Raw genomic sequence first — 13,994 nt, 5'->3', positions numbered from 1 at the left:
TTTATGTGCTGTGGTAGTTTGAAAAAAAAAAAAGGTCTCCCTAAGGGTGTGTCACTATTGGGAGGTGTGGCTTTCTTGAAGTAGCTATGGCCTTGTTGGAGGAAGTGTGTCACCATGGAGGTGGGGTTTGAAGTCTTATATATGCTCAAGCTTTGCTCAGTGTGATACAGTCCACTTCCCCATCCCTGAAAGATATAGGAACCTCAGCTACTTCTCCAGCACTATGTCTGCCTGTACATCACCATGTTCCATCATGAGGATAATGGACTAAACCTCTAAATTGGAAGTGAGCCACCCCAATTAAATGTTTTGCTTTGTAAGAGTTGCTGTGGTCATTGTGTTATTATTTATAAACACATGGTAGTGGAAGACCGGTCCCACGATGGGCAGTGGAGGGTCACCTGAGGTCTTGATGGGACAGCAGCAGGTCACCAGAGGCATTGGCGAGTCCCCTTGGCTGCTGGAAGACCAAGGCAGGTGAGAGACAGTCGAGAGAGAGTTTGGGTATAGACTTTATTTAGTGGGTTATAGAGAGGAAAGGGAAATGGTATGGGAGAAAGGAAAGAAGGGGGGAAGAAGGGAGAAGGGTAGTAGTTACCTCTTCAGAAGAGGCACAGGAAGATAGAGAGCCAGCTGTAGAGGAGGCAGGGGTTGGGAGTGGACAGAGCTTGTCTCTTAAAGGGATAGGGTACCCAGGTGACAGGGAAGGTCAGCAAAATAATAACACACTGTGCCTGTATACTGCAATAGCAACCATAACTAAGACAAGTGTTTCTATGTTTATTTGTATGTATCTGTTGCACCATCATTGTATCCCTAGGATGAAGCCAGTATGATCACAGCTATAATATTAATATGCCATTATTGAATCCAGTTTGCACTTTTAAAAAAGATTACTTGTGTATGCACACCGTCCTTCTGAACAATTGTAAGGTTCCCTTCCCATCTCTAATTTTATTAATGTGAGTTCTTTCCTTTGCTTACTTTTGGCCAAGGGTTTGTCAGTCTTAATCTTTCTGAAGAGCCACATGTTTACTTTGTTGATAGTGTTTTTCCCCCCTTGCTCTCTACTTCTTTGGTTTTTTTGCCGAGATTTTTATTATTTCTACCAATTTGGGGCTTGGTTTGTTCTTATTTTCCTAAGATCATTGGGTGCATCACTTGACTGATTTTAAAATGTAAATATCTATACCTATGGATTCCCTCTTAAAACTACCTTCGTTATATCACAAAGGATCTGGTAAATTGTGTTTTCATTTTAATTTGATTCTAAGAACTTTTTAATCCCTCTCCTCAATTTATTCAAGAACCCATGAACAATCCTCATGAGTCTGTGCAGTTTTTCTTCCTATTGGTTGTAGTTTTCTCTTATTATGATTTGGCAATTAATATATAAGAACACAGTTAAATGACTTTTGTGTGTGTTAATTAAGACTTGTTCTTTGACTTTTAATGTGATCTATTTTTGAAAATTTTCCAAAGGCTACTGAAAATTTGTATTTCATAGCTGCTGGTTGTAATAATTCTGTAGGTATGTAATAAGTCTAATCGATGCTGACTCTTAACTCTGGAGAGTTATTGTAAATAAATAATTTACATTTATTAAGTCTTCTTGATGTATTGCTCCCTATGGTGTAACCTTCCAAATTCCTTTCAGTTTTATCTTAAAGTCAGTTTTGTCAGATAAACTATTACCATCTCTCTATTTTCAGGCTCTGACCACTTGAGTTTTTATTTTCCATCTTTTGGCTTTCGGTCTCTACGTGTCTTTTGCCAAGGAAGATGATTACAGACAGGAAGCAGTTAGATTTTATTTTTTAAGTTCAATCTACAAGTCTACATTTTTTAATTGGAAATTTAAGACTTTACACTTAAGGTTATTGTTGGAAAAATTGTTCTTGATTTCTTCATAGCCCTGGAGGTTTTCTGTGTGAGTCAGCACTCTCTGATCCTTTCCTAATTCTCATAGAGAGCCTTGTGAGGATTACACGTCCCCAAACTCTCACAATCATGCATACCTATCACCTTCATATCTGTGTAGATTTCCTTCAAGTATTCTCTGCAGTTCTGGCTGAGTGGTCATGAACTGTTCCGACTTATGCTTATCATGGGAGGACTTTGAAGGATAATTTCGCTGGATAGATTAATCTTGATGGGGATTATTCTGTTTTGTGGCTTGAAATGTCAGAGCACATACGCTCCTGGTTTTTCATTTCTGCTAAAAAAGGTCCGCTAATGTTCTCATAGGTTTGCCTTTGTAAATAATTTGACAGTATTCTTGCAATTCCTTACTTGTTCTGTGTCCGTGTTATTTTAATTAAACCATGGCATGGGGTATTTCCTTTCTGGTAACATCTTTTGGGGGCTCTTCTGTACTTGAAGGTCTATTTCCCCTCTAGATTTGGGGAACTTTTTTTCCGTAATTTCACTGAATAGATTTTCTATGTCTTTAATATCTATTTAAGTTCTCTTCAACATCATAGGCATACAGATTTAGATTTTTTTTTTTCAAGTCAGGTTTCTCTGTGTATCCCTGGCTGTCCTGGAACACTCTCTGTAGACCAGACTGGCCTAGAACTCAAGACATTTACCTGCCTCTGACTCCATAGTACTGGGATTAAAGGCATATGCCCAGACTGGACTCTTGCCCATCTTCTGCCTCATGAATCTGAGTGCTGGGATTATGTCCTTGTGCCACTACACCTGGTAACTTCTGTTTCTATGTTACAGCTTACATCATTGTTAGGATAGGTATTTCTTCTGTCTTATATAGGGATTTTTAGTGAGCTGTCTTCTTTTGAGGGCCCATCCTTAAGACTGTTCCAGAAGAAAACAAAAATACTTTGTAAAGGTAACATCATCCAAATAAAAAAAAAACAAAGACAGCTACTATATCACCAACCACCACCAACAAGAAAGTAGTAAAAAAAAACACTGAAGAATAACCTATGAGGTTAAAATTTAATAAAAGAAAAAGTAGTGGAAGAATTAAAGCAGGAGCAACAAGAGAAATGAAATAAAAGAAAAAAAGCACACGAGTAAGAAAAAAGATAAACCCTGCTCCCAAAATAAAGAGTACATAAGTAAAACTAGATAAAGAAGACAAAAACATGAAATATTTTAAAAAAGAAAGTAAAAATGTCAAAAACACTGCCAATAGACAAAAGGTTAAAAAAAAAGATAAAAAATTGTTGACGATGTGCCCACAGATGCAATAGTGGCATGAACATCATAGGAGTAACCTATAATTTTTCTGATAGGATTTAAGTCATATTGCATATGATAAACCCACCTAGCAACACTGTCAGGCCAAGAACCTGTGGCTAGATAGGCTTCAGCCCCCAAGGAAGAACCTGCTATCATTATTCTGCTAAGTGGATATAGTATTATACCAACTCCTAATGGCTTAGGGTTATACTCATCAATTAATACATCTTTCAGTCCTCATCAGAGAAACTTTTATTTGTAGTACCCAGTGGTAGTGAACACAGAAACCCACAACCAACCAAGGTGTAGAAAATAAAAGACTATAGAATGTTCATTCCTAATGGGACGCGTATTTCACATCCTCTCCTCCCAAGGCTCAGAGATCATTGCAGAAGAGGGTGGAAAGGAAATATCCAGAGGCAGTCAAAGGATATGAGGAGACAATGTCCTCAGAACACAGCAGAGCAGCTGTACATACGAACATGCACAAGACCTGTGCAAGATGAAGCTGTACCAGATCTCAGCATGGAGAGGGGAGGTGGGCATAAAATCCAACCCTCAGCTGAAGAACTACTGGCTTCTTTAAGAATGTTGGCTCCATTGCCATCTACTTCCATATCCCCGAGTAACCAGTTAACACCGCCCCTCCCCCAGCCCTGAGGGAGTTGACCATGACCCCAAATAGATGCAGCTGGTAGGGGACACTCTGCACTGTGTTTTCCTATATACACTCCAGATCATCTTGCCACGATGTGTGGCGGGCTCACCTGGGGCGTTTTCTGTGCTGTAACAACTTTCACCTTTTTTCATTTAAGTGCTTTCAGCTTTTCTCTGGCGCAGGCAAACTGCCAGCACGGCACAATGAATCACAATGAACAAGACTATGAGTCAACTGATCTCATTTCGTCTGATACCTGAAATGGTTAAGTGTGATCAGGAGGGCAGCATATATGGTGTAGCCACACTGGACCAAAGGATGACGAACGGTCCCAAGTAAAGCTGGAGCACACTTTACGCTACTAGAGATTCCCCGAGTTGCCTAGGATCCCACCTTTTGATGATTCACAATGCGAATAAAATATAATTTCAGCATAAACTTAAAAAAAAAAAAAAGAATGTTGGCTTTAGAGGGGCTCCATGGGCTGTTGCCAAGACTGTAGATTGGTTCTCCACAAATGGATGGCAAGCCCTATTGCTGAAGATAACACCAATACAACCCATTAAACATACAGAAGTTGAGCTGGTGCCTGCATAGAACCTTCACCCCTAGGTTCTGGTATCTTTGGTACAGGAAGGTACTTTGCACACTACCAAAGGAGAAACATAAACACCAACCCAGCCACAAACCCTTTGATCTACAATGGTGGCCTGCTTGCAAGATATGCTAATGTAGTGTTGCCACAAAGCTTTTCTGAGTAAAAGCAAAACAAAATAAAAAGAAAAAAAGAAAAGACAAAAACAAAAACAAGAACAAAGTAGCAATAAAATGACTCCCAATGACATTCTGCTATACTCAAAGAACAGTGCCTTGCTCAGCCATCATCAGAGAGGCTTCTGCTTATGATGGGAACAAATACAGAGACCCACAGCCAGGCATTATGCAGAGAGTTAGAGACCTTGGGACACTCAGCCCTAAACAGAATTTCTCCATCAAATCTCTCCCCTCAGGGCTCAGGAAACCCTGCGAAGAGAAGGTGGCAAGAGTGTAAGAGCCAGAGAGGATGGAGGACAAAAAGAAAAGAAGGTCCTCTGAATCTTCCTGAGCAAAGCACATATGAACTCACTGAGACCAAGGCAGCAAGTGCAGGGCCTGCATAGGTTTGTACCAGGTCGTTTGTATATATCTTATGGTTTCCACTTTAATGCTTTAATGGGATTCCTGAGTGCATGAATGAGTGGGTTTCTGTTTCTTGTGTCATTTCTTGGGCTCTTTTTATTTCTGTTTATTTTGTCCAATTTTGGTTTGTTAGTTTTTTTTATTTATCTTACATTTTATTTTATTACTATCCCTTAGAAGACTGATTATTTTCTAAAGAGAGACAGAAAGGGAGTGGATCTGGATAGGAGAGGATTTGGGGAGGAAATGAGAGAAGTAGAGGGAGGGGAAGTTGACAGGATATATTATCTGAGGAAAAACCATCTTCAGAAATGGATAAAAATAACTGTATGGAGAGCCAGGGTCAGAGGATCCTGACAAATACCAAGTAACAGGGAATCTAGAAAATAGTATCACGGGAGATTTTATTTATAAGATCTTTAAAGTTATTGTTTCCAAAAGGAAGGATTTTTAAATTAATAATGTCCTAATTGCCTCTGGGGAAAAAAAGAATGTTGTCTTTGGTCACAACTGGAAGGTCACATATCTAAGATATGTGAGATATCACATAACCAAGATATTCAAGATATGTTGAGATATCGCATATCTCAACTGGAAAATCACATATCCAAGAATTTGGGGGGGAAAAAAAAGAGAACACAGAATTTGGTGGATTGGGCGAGTTTGGGTTTGGTGTGGGTGCATATATCAAAACACAATTAACAAAATTCTCCAAGAATCAATTTAAAAAGAATTGGAGAAACTTCTTTCTGAGTCCTCTAATGCTGTAACCAAGCAGATGTGTTTGGGGAATGGGAGCAATGGATTGTAGCTGGAGTCTGCAGTAGTTCCTGTTTTCTTCTGGCATTCTGCAGGTTAGGACCAGGCGGTCAAGGGGATGATGCCAGCATCTGGGTTGTATTTATTTTCAAAGTTTCCTTTCCTTGGATACTAGGGAGTTACTATTCATCATAATGAGTTTTGTGGACCATGGGCTGGGCAGTCTGTGGACTCTGGAGTAGCCATTTTGTGCATGCAGAGGGAGCAAACATCCCAGTCGAGGGGTGCCACCTATCTGACTGAAAAAGGCAAAGGACAGAGCTCTGTCCTGGAGGTGAAGCGCTCAGAGAACCGGCAGTCCGCCTGATGGTCTGAGCTTTCAGAATTGAGACTGTGGGAATCCAGCAGTCTGCTGACCCTCTACGCCCAGAGCGCTAAATATAAGATCAAGCGATACCCAGTTGAGACAGTTCATTTCCTGTCACCCGTGTGTAGCTCAAGATGTAGAACTCTCAGTTCCCTTTCCAGCACCATGTCTGTCTGCGTGCCGCCATGTCTCACCATGAGAGTGGACTAAACCTCGAAAACCGCAAACCGACCCCAATTAAGTGTTTTCCTTTATAAGAGTGGCTGTGGTCACGGTGTCTCTCCACAGGAAGAGAAACTCTAAGACACCAGAGTAGCTCAAGTCTTAAATGACAGAAGCACTGTCAAGATGGCGCCTGGGCCCAGCGCTCTGAGACATGTGGGGTGCTGTCATGGATTTCTCCTCTGGGGCTAAGTATGAATCCAGAGGGAGAGTTACGTTGAAACCACACACTGAGATTCAGGTTTGTGAGCTCTGTTTCTCCCGAGACTGATGCTCATTGCCAGAACCATCTGGCTCACTTTGTGGTGCAGCTTTGGGATCTGCTCCCTGACAGAGAGCCAAGGCTGGAGTTGTGAACGCTTTTCCTAATTGTTTCTGCTACCAACTTCTCCATGTTTTAACTGCCCTGCAACTCCTCTTTCGATTCCCAATCCCCTCATCCTTTTCTTCAGAGAACCCAGGCTTTGTACATGACTCATCTCATTCAGTCTCGCAGAAGAAACTTGGAAACCAACATCTTACCGGCGAAGTAGGCAACTCTCTAAGTTATGTACAGAGATTGGAACTGACTGCTTACAAAGATCACCACCTTGCTCTTCATAATCTCCTGAAATATTTCAGTATTTTATTAAAAGTCTGCATTACTTTAATAAATTTAAACATCTTCTTCAAAATACAGTATCAGAAGTCTTCCTGTCCAATACTCAAATGTGGGATGTCTAGCCAGCACATACACGAACATGCTCCTGCAGCTCAACAGAGATGTGGGTCAACTCAAACGGTAAAAAGGAGAGTGCCAACAAGGTTTATGAGCTCTGATGCCTACATATGAAAGAGGGTAGTAAGGTATCGGTTTGTAAGCTTCAAGAAAATGAGATAAGTTACTTGTATTATAAAGGTACATGGAAAAAAAGTAATGACTATGCAGACTGGAAAGAAAAAGAATTCTTTTTTATGAAAAGTTAAAGAGTAGGTGGGCCTGGGCCCAGACGAACCAGCTCTTGTACTCTCTTGAGTGAGATCCATGGTTACAGGTACAGGAGGAGCACCAGAGTCTAAGGACTCCTGCCCGCCTCTTTCCGTCTGTGGGTCATGAAGCTCTGAGATCAGCTTTCTCAAACTTAAACCTAACTTGTCCACGTCTCCTTCTCCTAGAGACATGCAATCCAGCAGCGGCTCTATAAACACTCCCAATGGTGTCCTGTTGAAGTTGGAAACTGGGAACAAGGTTGGGCAGTCCCGCCATTTGGGTCATATGACCTCTAACCTCTACCTCAGCCCACATTATGCTCCTTCTGTGACCATGTAAATCATTTTCTTCTCTTGTCTATCCAATTGCCACTTTCTTCACTCTGGCTCCATCCCCTTATGTCACCAGTACAGGGCTCTGGGTTTCTACTTGGTCTTTTGTGCATTTGGTTTTATTTTTTGATTCTCCCCTCCTATCCAACTATAAGCTCTTCCCACTAAGCAGGTGTTCCTACTTGGTAGAGTTGGCTTTCAATAAATGCACGTCCAACAGACTGTCTTTGGGAAACAGCCTTGGTTATTATGTGTGCACAAATTAGCAGACTTTCCATTTTCTCTTCAATTCTATGATCTTGAGATCAAAGAGAACTTACTCACAGAAGCATAAACTATCAATGCTTACTGGGAAAGTGTCTGTAGCTGCAGGCTGTGTAGCCCATATTCAGACACACTACAAGAAACTTTCTAGTCGAGATAGGCCATTGTATGCTGTGCTGGAGAACATACTCTATAATGTAAATTAATCCTGTCTGGCTGATCTCTTAAGTGCTCTGGATCCAGTTACCACCTAATGCCTGTACCAATGAAGTCCTATTACACCCCGTTGGCCCCTAGTGATGATCTCAGTGCATAGAGACTTGTTCAAATGGCTCTGTATGAGGTCCGTCACTGCAAAACATACCCCAAATAATTATGTTGGGAGCTTTTGTTCTTGTAAATGCACCTCCACTTGATTGTACGAAGCACTCACGCTGATGGTGCTGCCACATAATCAGAGAATCTAAAAGCTCTATTCCTTTCAAGATTAATGCAGAACTTCAGAGATGGATTCTGCTTGGTCACCAGCAGGAAAATGCTGATAGCTGTAATTGAGTTTCAGGACATCCTTTTCAGTGTGGGTATTTATGGCAGGTAAAGAACTTTCGGACATAAGGGCTTTACAAAAATAGCTTTAATCGTTGGTTAAGCTGAGGACCACTGCTAGATACCATCTTCCAAGATACAAAAGAAGCAATGTCCATAATTACCATGATGGGGACAAAGTAAAGCATAAGACAGCAAAAGGAGCTGGACTGTGGGAATGCTTATTATACTATGCAACCCTCCTTGAAGATGGAGGAACTTAGGAAAATCCCAGGGGTTCTGTCATACAAAAGGAGTTGGCAATGGAAGGGAACTGTATAGTTGAAGCTCCATGGTCAGCTCAAGTGCATAAGCATTCACCGATTTCTTATATGGCCTGCACTAGTACTATCCCCCTTCTGTCGCCAGCTAAGTCCTTTTCTTCTCTTGGTCTATGCAATTGCCACTTTCCCTTCCATCTGGCTAGATCCCCTTATTACAGGGCCCTGGGCCTCCCTACTTGGTGTCTTTCATGCTTTCATTCTCTTTCCCCTTCACAAACTATAAGCTCTCCCCACCAAGCAGGCATGTCTAACTCCTTCTATGTATTCACCTTCAAGTTAAGCTCGGAGACTGAGTCTCTGTCGCCAAACACAGCATTTTGGTTACACATCTCAAGATGAGCAGTTCATCATACCTGTCCCTAGCACAGCTGCGGGACTTGTTGGTTTTGTAACTAAAGAAGTGCTAACTGCCGGTGGTGCCACTCACTGAGGGCCGTCTGCTTGGCAGGTGTGTTCGGAGCACTTTGCACCTATCCTGACCAACTCTATGAGGTATGCTCTTTTAGAGGGGGTGGAAGGGAGGCTTCCAGAGAGTAAGGAACCTCCTGACCAGCTAGCATGCCCTAAGGAAGAGACTCATCTCTTGGTTCTACAGAATTTGCTATTACTAGGTGTCTGCACCATACCACAGCTCAACTTCTCATGTGCATAAGCATTGGTAGAGGATCGTGCTAAGCGGACATTCTGACTCTGGAAGTCTGGAGTAGGGTCTGAGATTTTCACTTCTAATACCACCCTCACCCCCAGTAATCATGAGGCAGCTGGGTCATGTACCATGCTTTGACAAGCAAGGCACTTTTCCAAAACAAAGACACAGCTTCTTTTCATGGACAGAATATCATTTCAGTATTTGCAGTCATGGGCCCTCAAGTGATTCCTTGATCCTGATACATTTGAGACCACATGGAGACAAAAAAAGTTATCAATCCAGAAGCAATAATGGTTATGGAATGCTTACACTTCCATGTATTTTTACAGTAAAAATGCATTAAAAATCTTTCATAAAAGAAACTTTAAAAAAATACAAGAAGGCTATTGAGTCCTCCCACCTCTGAACATTCTTTCAGATATCAGTTGCATAGTGGGGGGCGGGGCGGGGGATTTCCTAAATGGTTTGATTTATTCATACAAAATACTCATCCATCATACCTCATTAACACTCTGACGTGAAGTGGAAGGTTGGGGAGAAAAGGCTCATAAGACTCAGTTTCCAATAAAGGTTACAGTAGACTGAAGAGAATTTTACTATTCTGCTTAGTGTCGAATTCTCTGTACTTTGAAAGCGTAATACTTTCATATGAAGTCTGATGTACGGAATGAAGGTTAAATTGCTACAGCAAAATTCCTCAGAAACTGAGCCAGGCTCAGGTGGGTAGCACTGACTTTAAATGCTGAATACCATCTCTTACAATGAGACAGGACATCTTGATGTTAACTTCAGGACGAAATACAAAAATCATCCTTGATACCCACAGACTGCGATCGAGAAAATGAACCAGTCACATAATGAACTGCGCTAGAAGTAGCGAGAAATATCCCAGCGGCAGAGCCGAGTGCAACACCTCCAAGGTGGCTCTCAGGAAACGGATGACATAAACATTGCCATTCACTGTAGCCTTCCTCAGCATTAGTACTATAGTCAATGTATCCTTGTAGCAAAAACTGTGATGATAATTACAGACTCCCCGCCCCCTTTAGCTACACAATGTACATTGTGTTTGATTCAGGAAAAGAACTTTGGTCATGTCCACATAATCATAGCTACTTAGTGTAATGTGATGGATAAGCCCTAAATCAAATAAAGCTATGAACACTGTAATATTTATATGTGCATAGTATTTTATAAAAAGGTTGGCCCACACGCTGCTTTTCATCAACACAGAAGGAGCATTAAGCAAGAAATAAATGAGTGAAGAACAGAGAATGCAATGGATGCCTGGCTCTCCATGGAAGATGACAGCCCCAACAAACTACAGCTTTAGTGACACTTATACAGTCTCCCATTTTAGACAACTTTACACACCTGATTTAGTTTATAGTATATTCCCAAGAATCAATCTGCTCATATTCAGAAATAGAAACGCACATCACATTCCTCAAAGCTGGACTTTTGTCATAAATTCTCTTTTATACAAAAAAGGCAACAATTGTTTATTTTTTTCCAACAGTCTCTATTAATTACAATTTTAAACTCTACATACAATGATTGGCTGGTTTTCTTCTTTTTTTTTTTTTTTTGTTTTGTCTTTTTTCTCCCCTCCCCTAATACAGTACCATGGGAACAACAGTGATTGACTTGCAAAGATTTTGTGTCTGAATGGAAAATGCAAACCAGTAGGACAGAAACATGAGCGCACTGTCAGCAGCAGCTGGCTGCACTGCTCCAACAGGGACAAGCAAACACTTTGGCTCAGCTAGGCAGTCATCCACTTAAACCGCTTCTCAGCACTACAGCTGACCCAACCACACCTTCAGAGGGTTCAGAAAAATGGGTCTATTTTAGAAAGAAAAGCCTTTACATTTTATTTTGCTGCCCCCAAATAAAAAGAACAGGGTCACGGGGATGGAAGTTTCCCAGCACATCGAGAACTACTGGTGCTATCGCTTTCTGCCTTGCCCTTCAGTCAATCCTTAAGAGCTGGTTGCGGTTTCAAAGTGCATAATCAGCTATTCTGGGAATAAGCAGCCCCAATGCTTTTTAAATATCACAAGAGAGGTTTCCTTCACCAAAGTCCACTCCTCTGCTCCCATTCAGCAGAAAGCAACCGTGAGCTAATGCTAAACACTGGGGGAGGGCACTCTTTCCATGCTGGAGACATTTACATCTCCCTGGTCCTACATTCCATCTACTCAGCTTCTTATGGGACCACACGGCCCAGAAGCAGCTTGTCTGTTCCTTCTAGAGGCTGACAAGTTGTGATGGGCACTGCAGTATGGGAAATGTAGTCTGTGGTGGAGCTGATGAACCTGACCATCTGAGCTAAGGCTGTATATGGTTCATGGCAGCCAAACGTCTTGTTTTTGCACCTTCCTGGGCCAGGGAGAGCACAAACCATTCTTTGAAGCAACTATAACTTGAGATCATAAAGTTTCTTAGCGCTGTGCACTGTCGTCATAAATATCCTTCATTTGCAGTAGTTTTCTTGTCATGCAGCTTGGCCACCCTAATCCACCCTAAAGGCCCTCAGTTTGGACAAGCAAAAGTTTGCCTTTTTGTGTTCTGTGTTTCTGAAAAAACAAGGGTTTACAGTACAGCACTAGTTCACGTCTAACGGTTTATACTGAGTTAAATTTAACTGCATTTACTTAGAGGACAAGACCACAGCCCCATTTATCTAGAAGAGAAATAGCTTGCCCCAAAGAGGGAACAATTCTCAACAATTCTATAGCTTGTGAAGAAACAAAATATACATCCCTTTGGGTCATCATTTTGGCAAATAATTTTCAAAAAAAGTATGCATTTAAAAATACTTTCTTTAATATTATACATCAGGCACAAGACTTTTCATATATATTTTTTTCTTATAAGATTTCAAATGCATAAAATGTTCATTCTATTCATAGGTCTCTTCAGGTGATGCTTCCTCAGGTAAGAAACTAAATTATTTCATGTTTGCGACCTTCCTCTTAGAACCTTTGACACGGTAAAGGCTGCAATGGGACTGGAGTCTCAGATGCTGAGGTCGGTGCTACATTCTTTATAAGGCCGCCTTCTCTGCTCCGGGGGATTTCGGGGACTTCTCCCAGCTTCAGGCTTCAGACCAGTCTCCTCCTTTTCTCGGTGGCCAACCTTGTCGTCTCGGTTCCTTTTGTCCAGTGATCGCTCTCGCCTGCGCTCGGGGGACCTGGCCCTCCTCCTGTCGGTGGACTTGGCTCTCCTCTCAGGTGAGCCCCCTCTTCTGCGCTCTGGGGACCGTCTCTGATCCAGGAGTCTTTCGAGGGACCTCCTCCGGCGGCTGGGGGAGCTGTCTCTTCTCCGGGTGGGTGACCGCTCTCGCTTCCTCTCAGGGGACATCTCCCTTCTCTTCTCATGCTTCTCCCTCCTTTCCAAAGTGTTGTCAGCACTGCGGGTGCCTTCCCTGCGCTTCTCCGGAGACCGCTTCTTGGGGCCATTGGTGGCTGTCCGCTCCGGCTGTGCGTCTCTCCATGCATCGGGTGGCCTGTCTTTGGGCCGGCATGCCCCACTGTCGGGTTTTCTAGAAGTTCCATTCCAGGTGTGGTGTTCGTTGTGTTGTTTGCTGTGCTCCGTGTTGCCTTTTGGATCCTTCGCGTGTGCCCGCTTTTCCCCATGTTGTGATGATTTGTGAAGATCGGGTGGGTAACTGGACTCCAAGGCTGGATGTGGTCTGCGGTCAGGCGGCCCCAGCCTCACTTCCGGAACACCTTGTGCACCGGTGGAGGGGCCGTTCCTGTCGCTGCTGGGGTCTGCCAGGAAGAGAAACAAGAGCAACAGTTCAACAAGAAGGTCCCGTGGCTCCTGGCCCCGGTTCCCTCCCACACTGGACTCGTTAGTCACAACAAACAAACAACTGTTAAAGCAGATTCCAAGCCAACTGAATCTTGGTTAATTTAAGTATTACTGCAACTAGTTGGGATTAAAAACTAGTGCTAGGCTTTCAACATCTGGCTGACTATTCCTTAGACCCCGAAGACAGACCTTCGGAGAAATTATAAATGGTTTTAGTTTTTAAAGGGCAGAATTGAAGGGTCTGTCTAGAGGTACCAGGACTACCACACCCTGACCCACACCGGCTCTTCCTGGCCACCCATCAGCCTTTTCCCGGCCTTAGCCTTTCTTCTGTTTCCCTCCAATACCATTTTATTTGAAGAATACTTGTTCTGGTTAAAATTAACCTAGGCCACGGGCCTGGATGGGCATGAGGAAAGCTCTCTAGGGGTTAGAAATAGTAGCTGGCTTATCTGGGTGGTGACAATCTACTGAGGACCTGCATGCCATATAAAACATGCTTCTACTTTTAAAAAATGATTCAGGGTATTGGGCAAAGGGGGTTATCTAGGCAACACATAGGGCAGATGTTAACTGTCAAATGTGACATCTGCTTGAAGGTCCATTAAACTACTTCTTTTACATTTAACTATTTTTTTCTATTTTCAAGTAATGAAAAAAAAAACAAGGAACTGTATTTAAAAAAGCTTTCTGCCAGAT

General features: G+C 42.4%; 1 protein-coding gene across 25 annotated transcripts in view; it reads right to left on the bottom strand.

Moving 5' to 3' along the window:
* Positions 1-10,648: 10,648 nt before the first annotated feature.
* Positions 10,649-13,994, bottom strand: part of Magi1 (membrane associated guanylate kinase, WW and PDZ domain containing 1) — a 610,906-nt gene continuing 607,560 nt past the window's right edge. For 19 of the 25 annotated variants that reach the window (XM_085686749.2, XM_085686750.2, XM_085686746.2 and 16 more), the window contains one exon: positions 10,649-13,252. In XM_085686749.2, coding sequence (XP_085542875.2) covers positions 12,498-13,252 — 755 coding nt within the window. In that variant the 3' untranslated portion in view covers positions 10,649-12,497. The remainder of the gene's footprint in view (positions 13,253-13,994) is intronic. The other 6 variants (XM_087904480.1, XM_085686762.2, XM_085686764.2 and 3 more) reach the window with 1 other exon arrangement.

The sequence above is a fragment of the Myodes glareolus genome, chromosome 3, assembly GCF_982192425.1.
Source record: "Myodes glareolus chromosome 3, mMyoGla1.1, whole genome shotgun sequence".
Classification (NCBI taxonomy): Eukaryota; Metazoa; Chordata; class Mammalia; order Rodentia; family Cricetidae; genus Myodes; species Myodes glareolus.
This window is presented reverse-complemented; position numbering and strand designations above follow the sequence as displayed.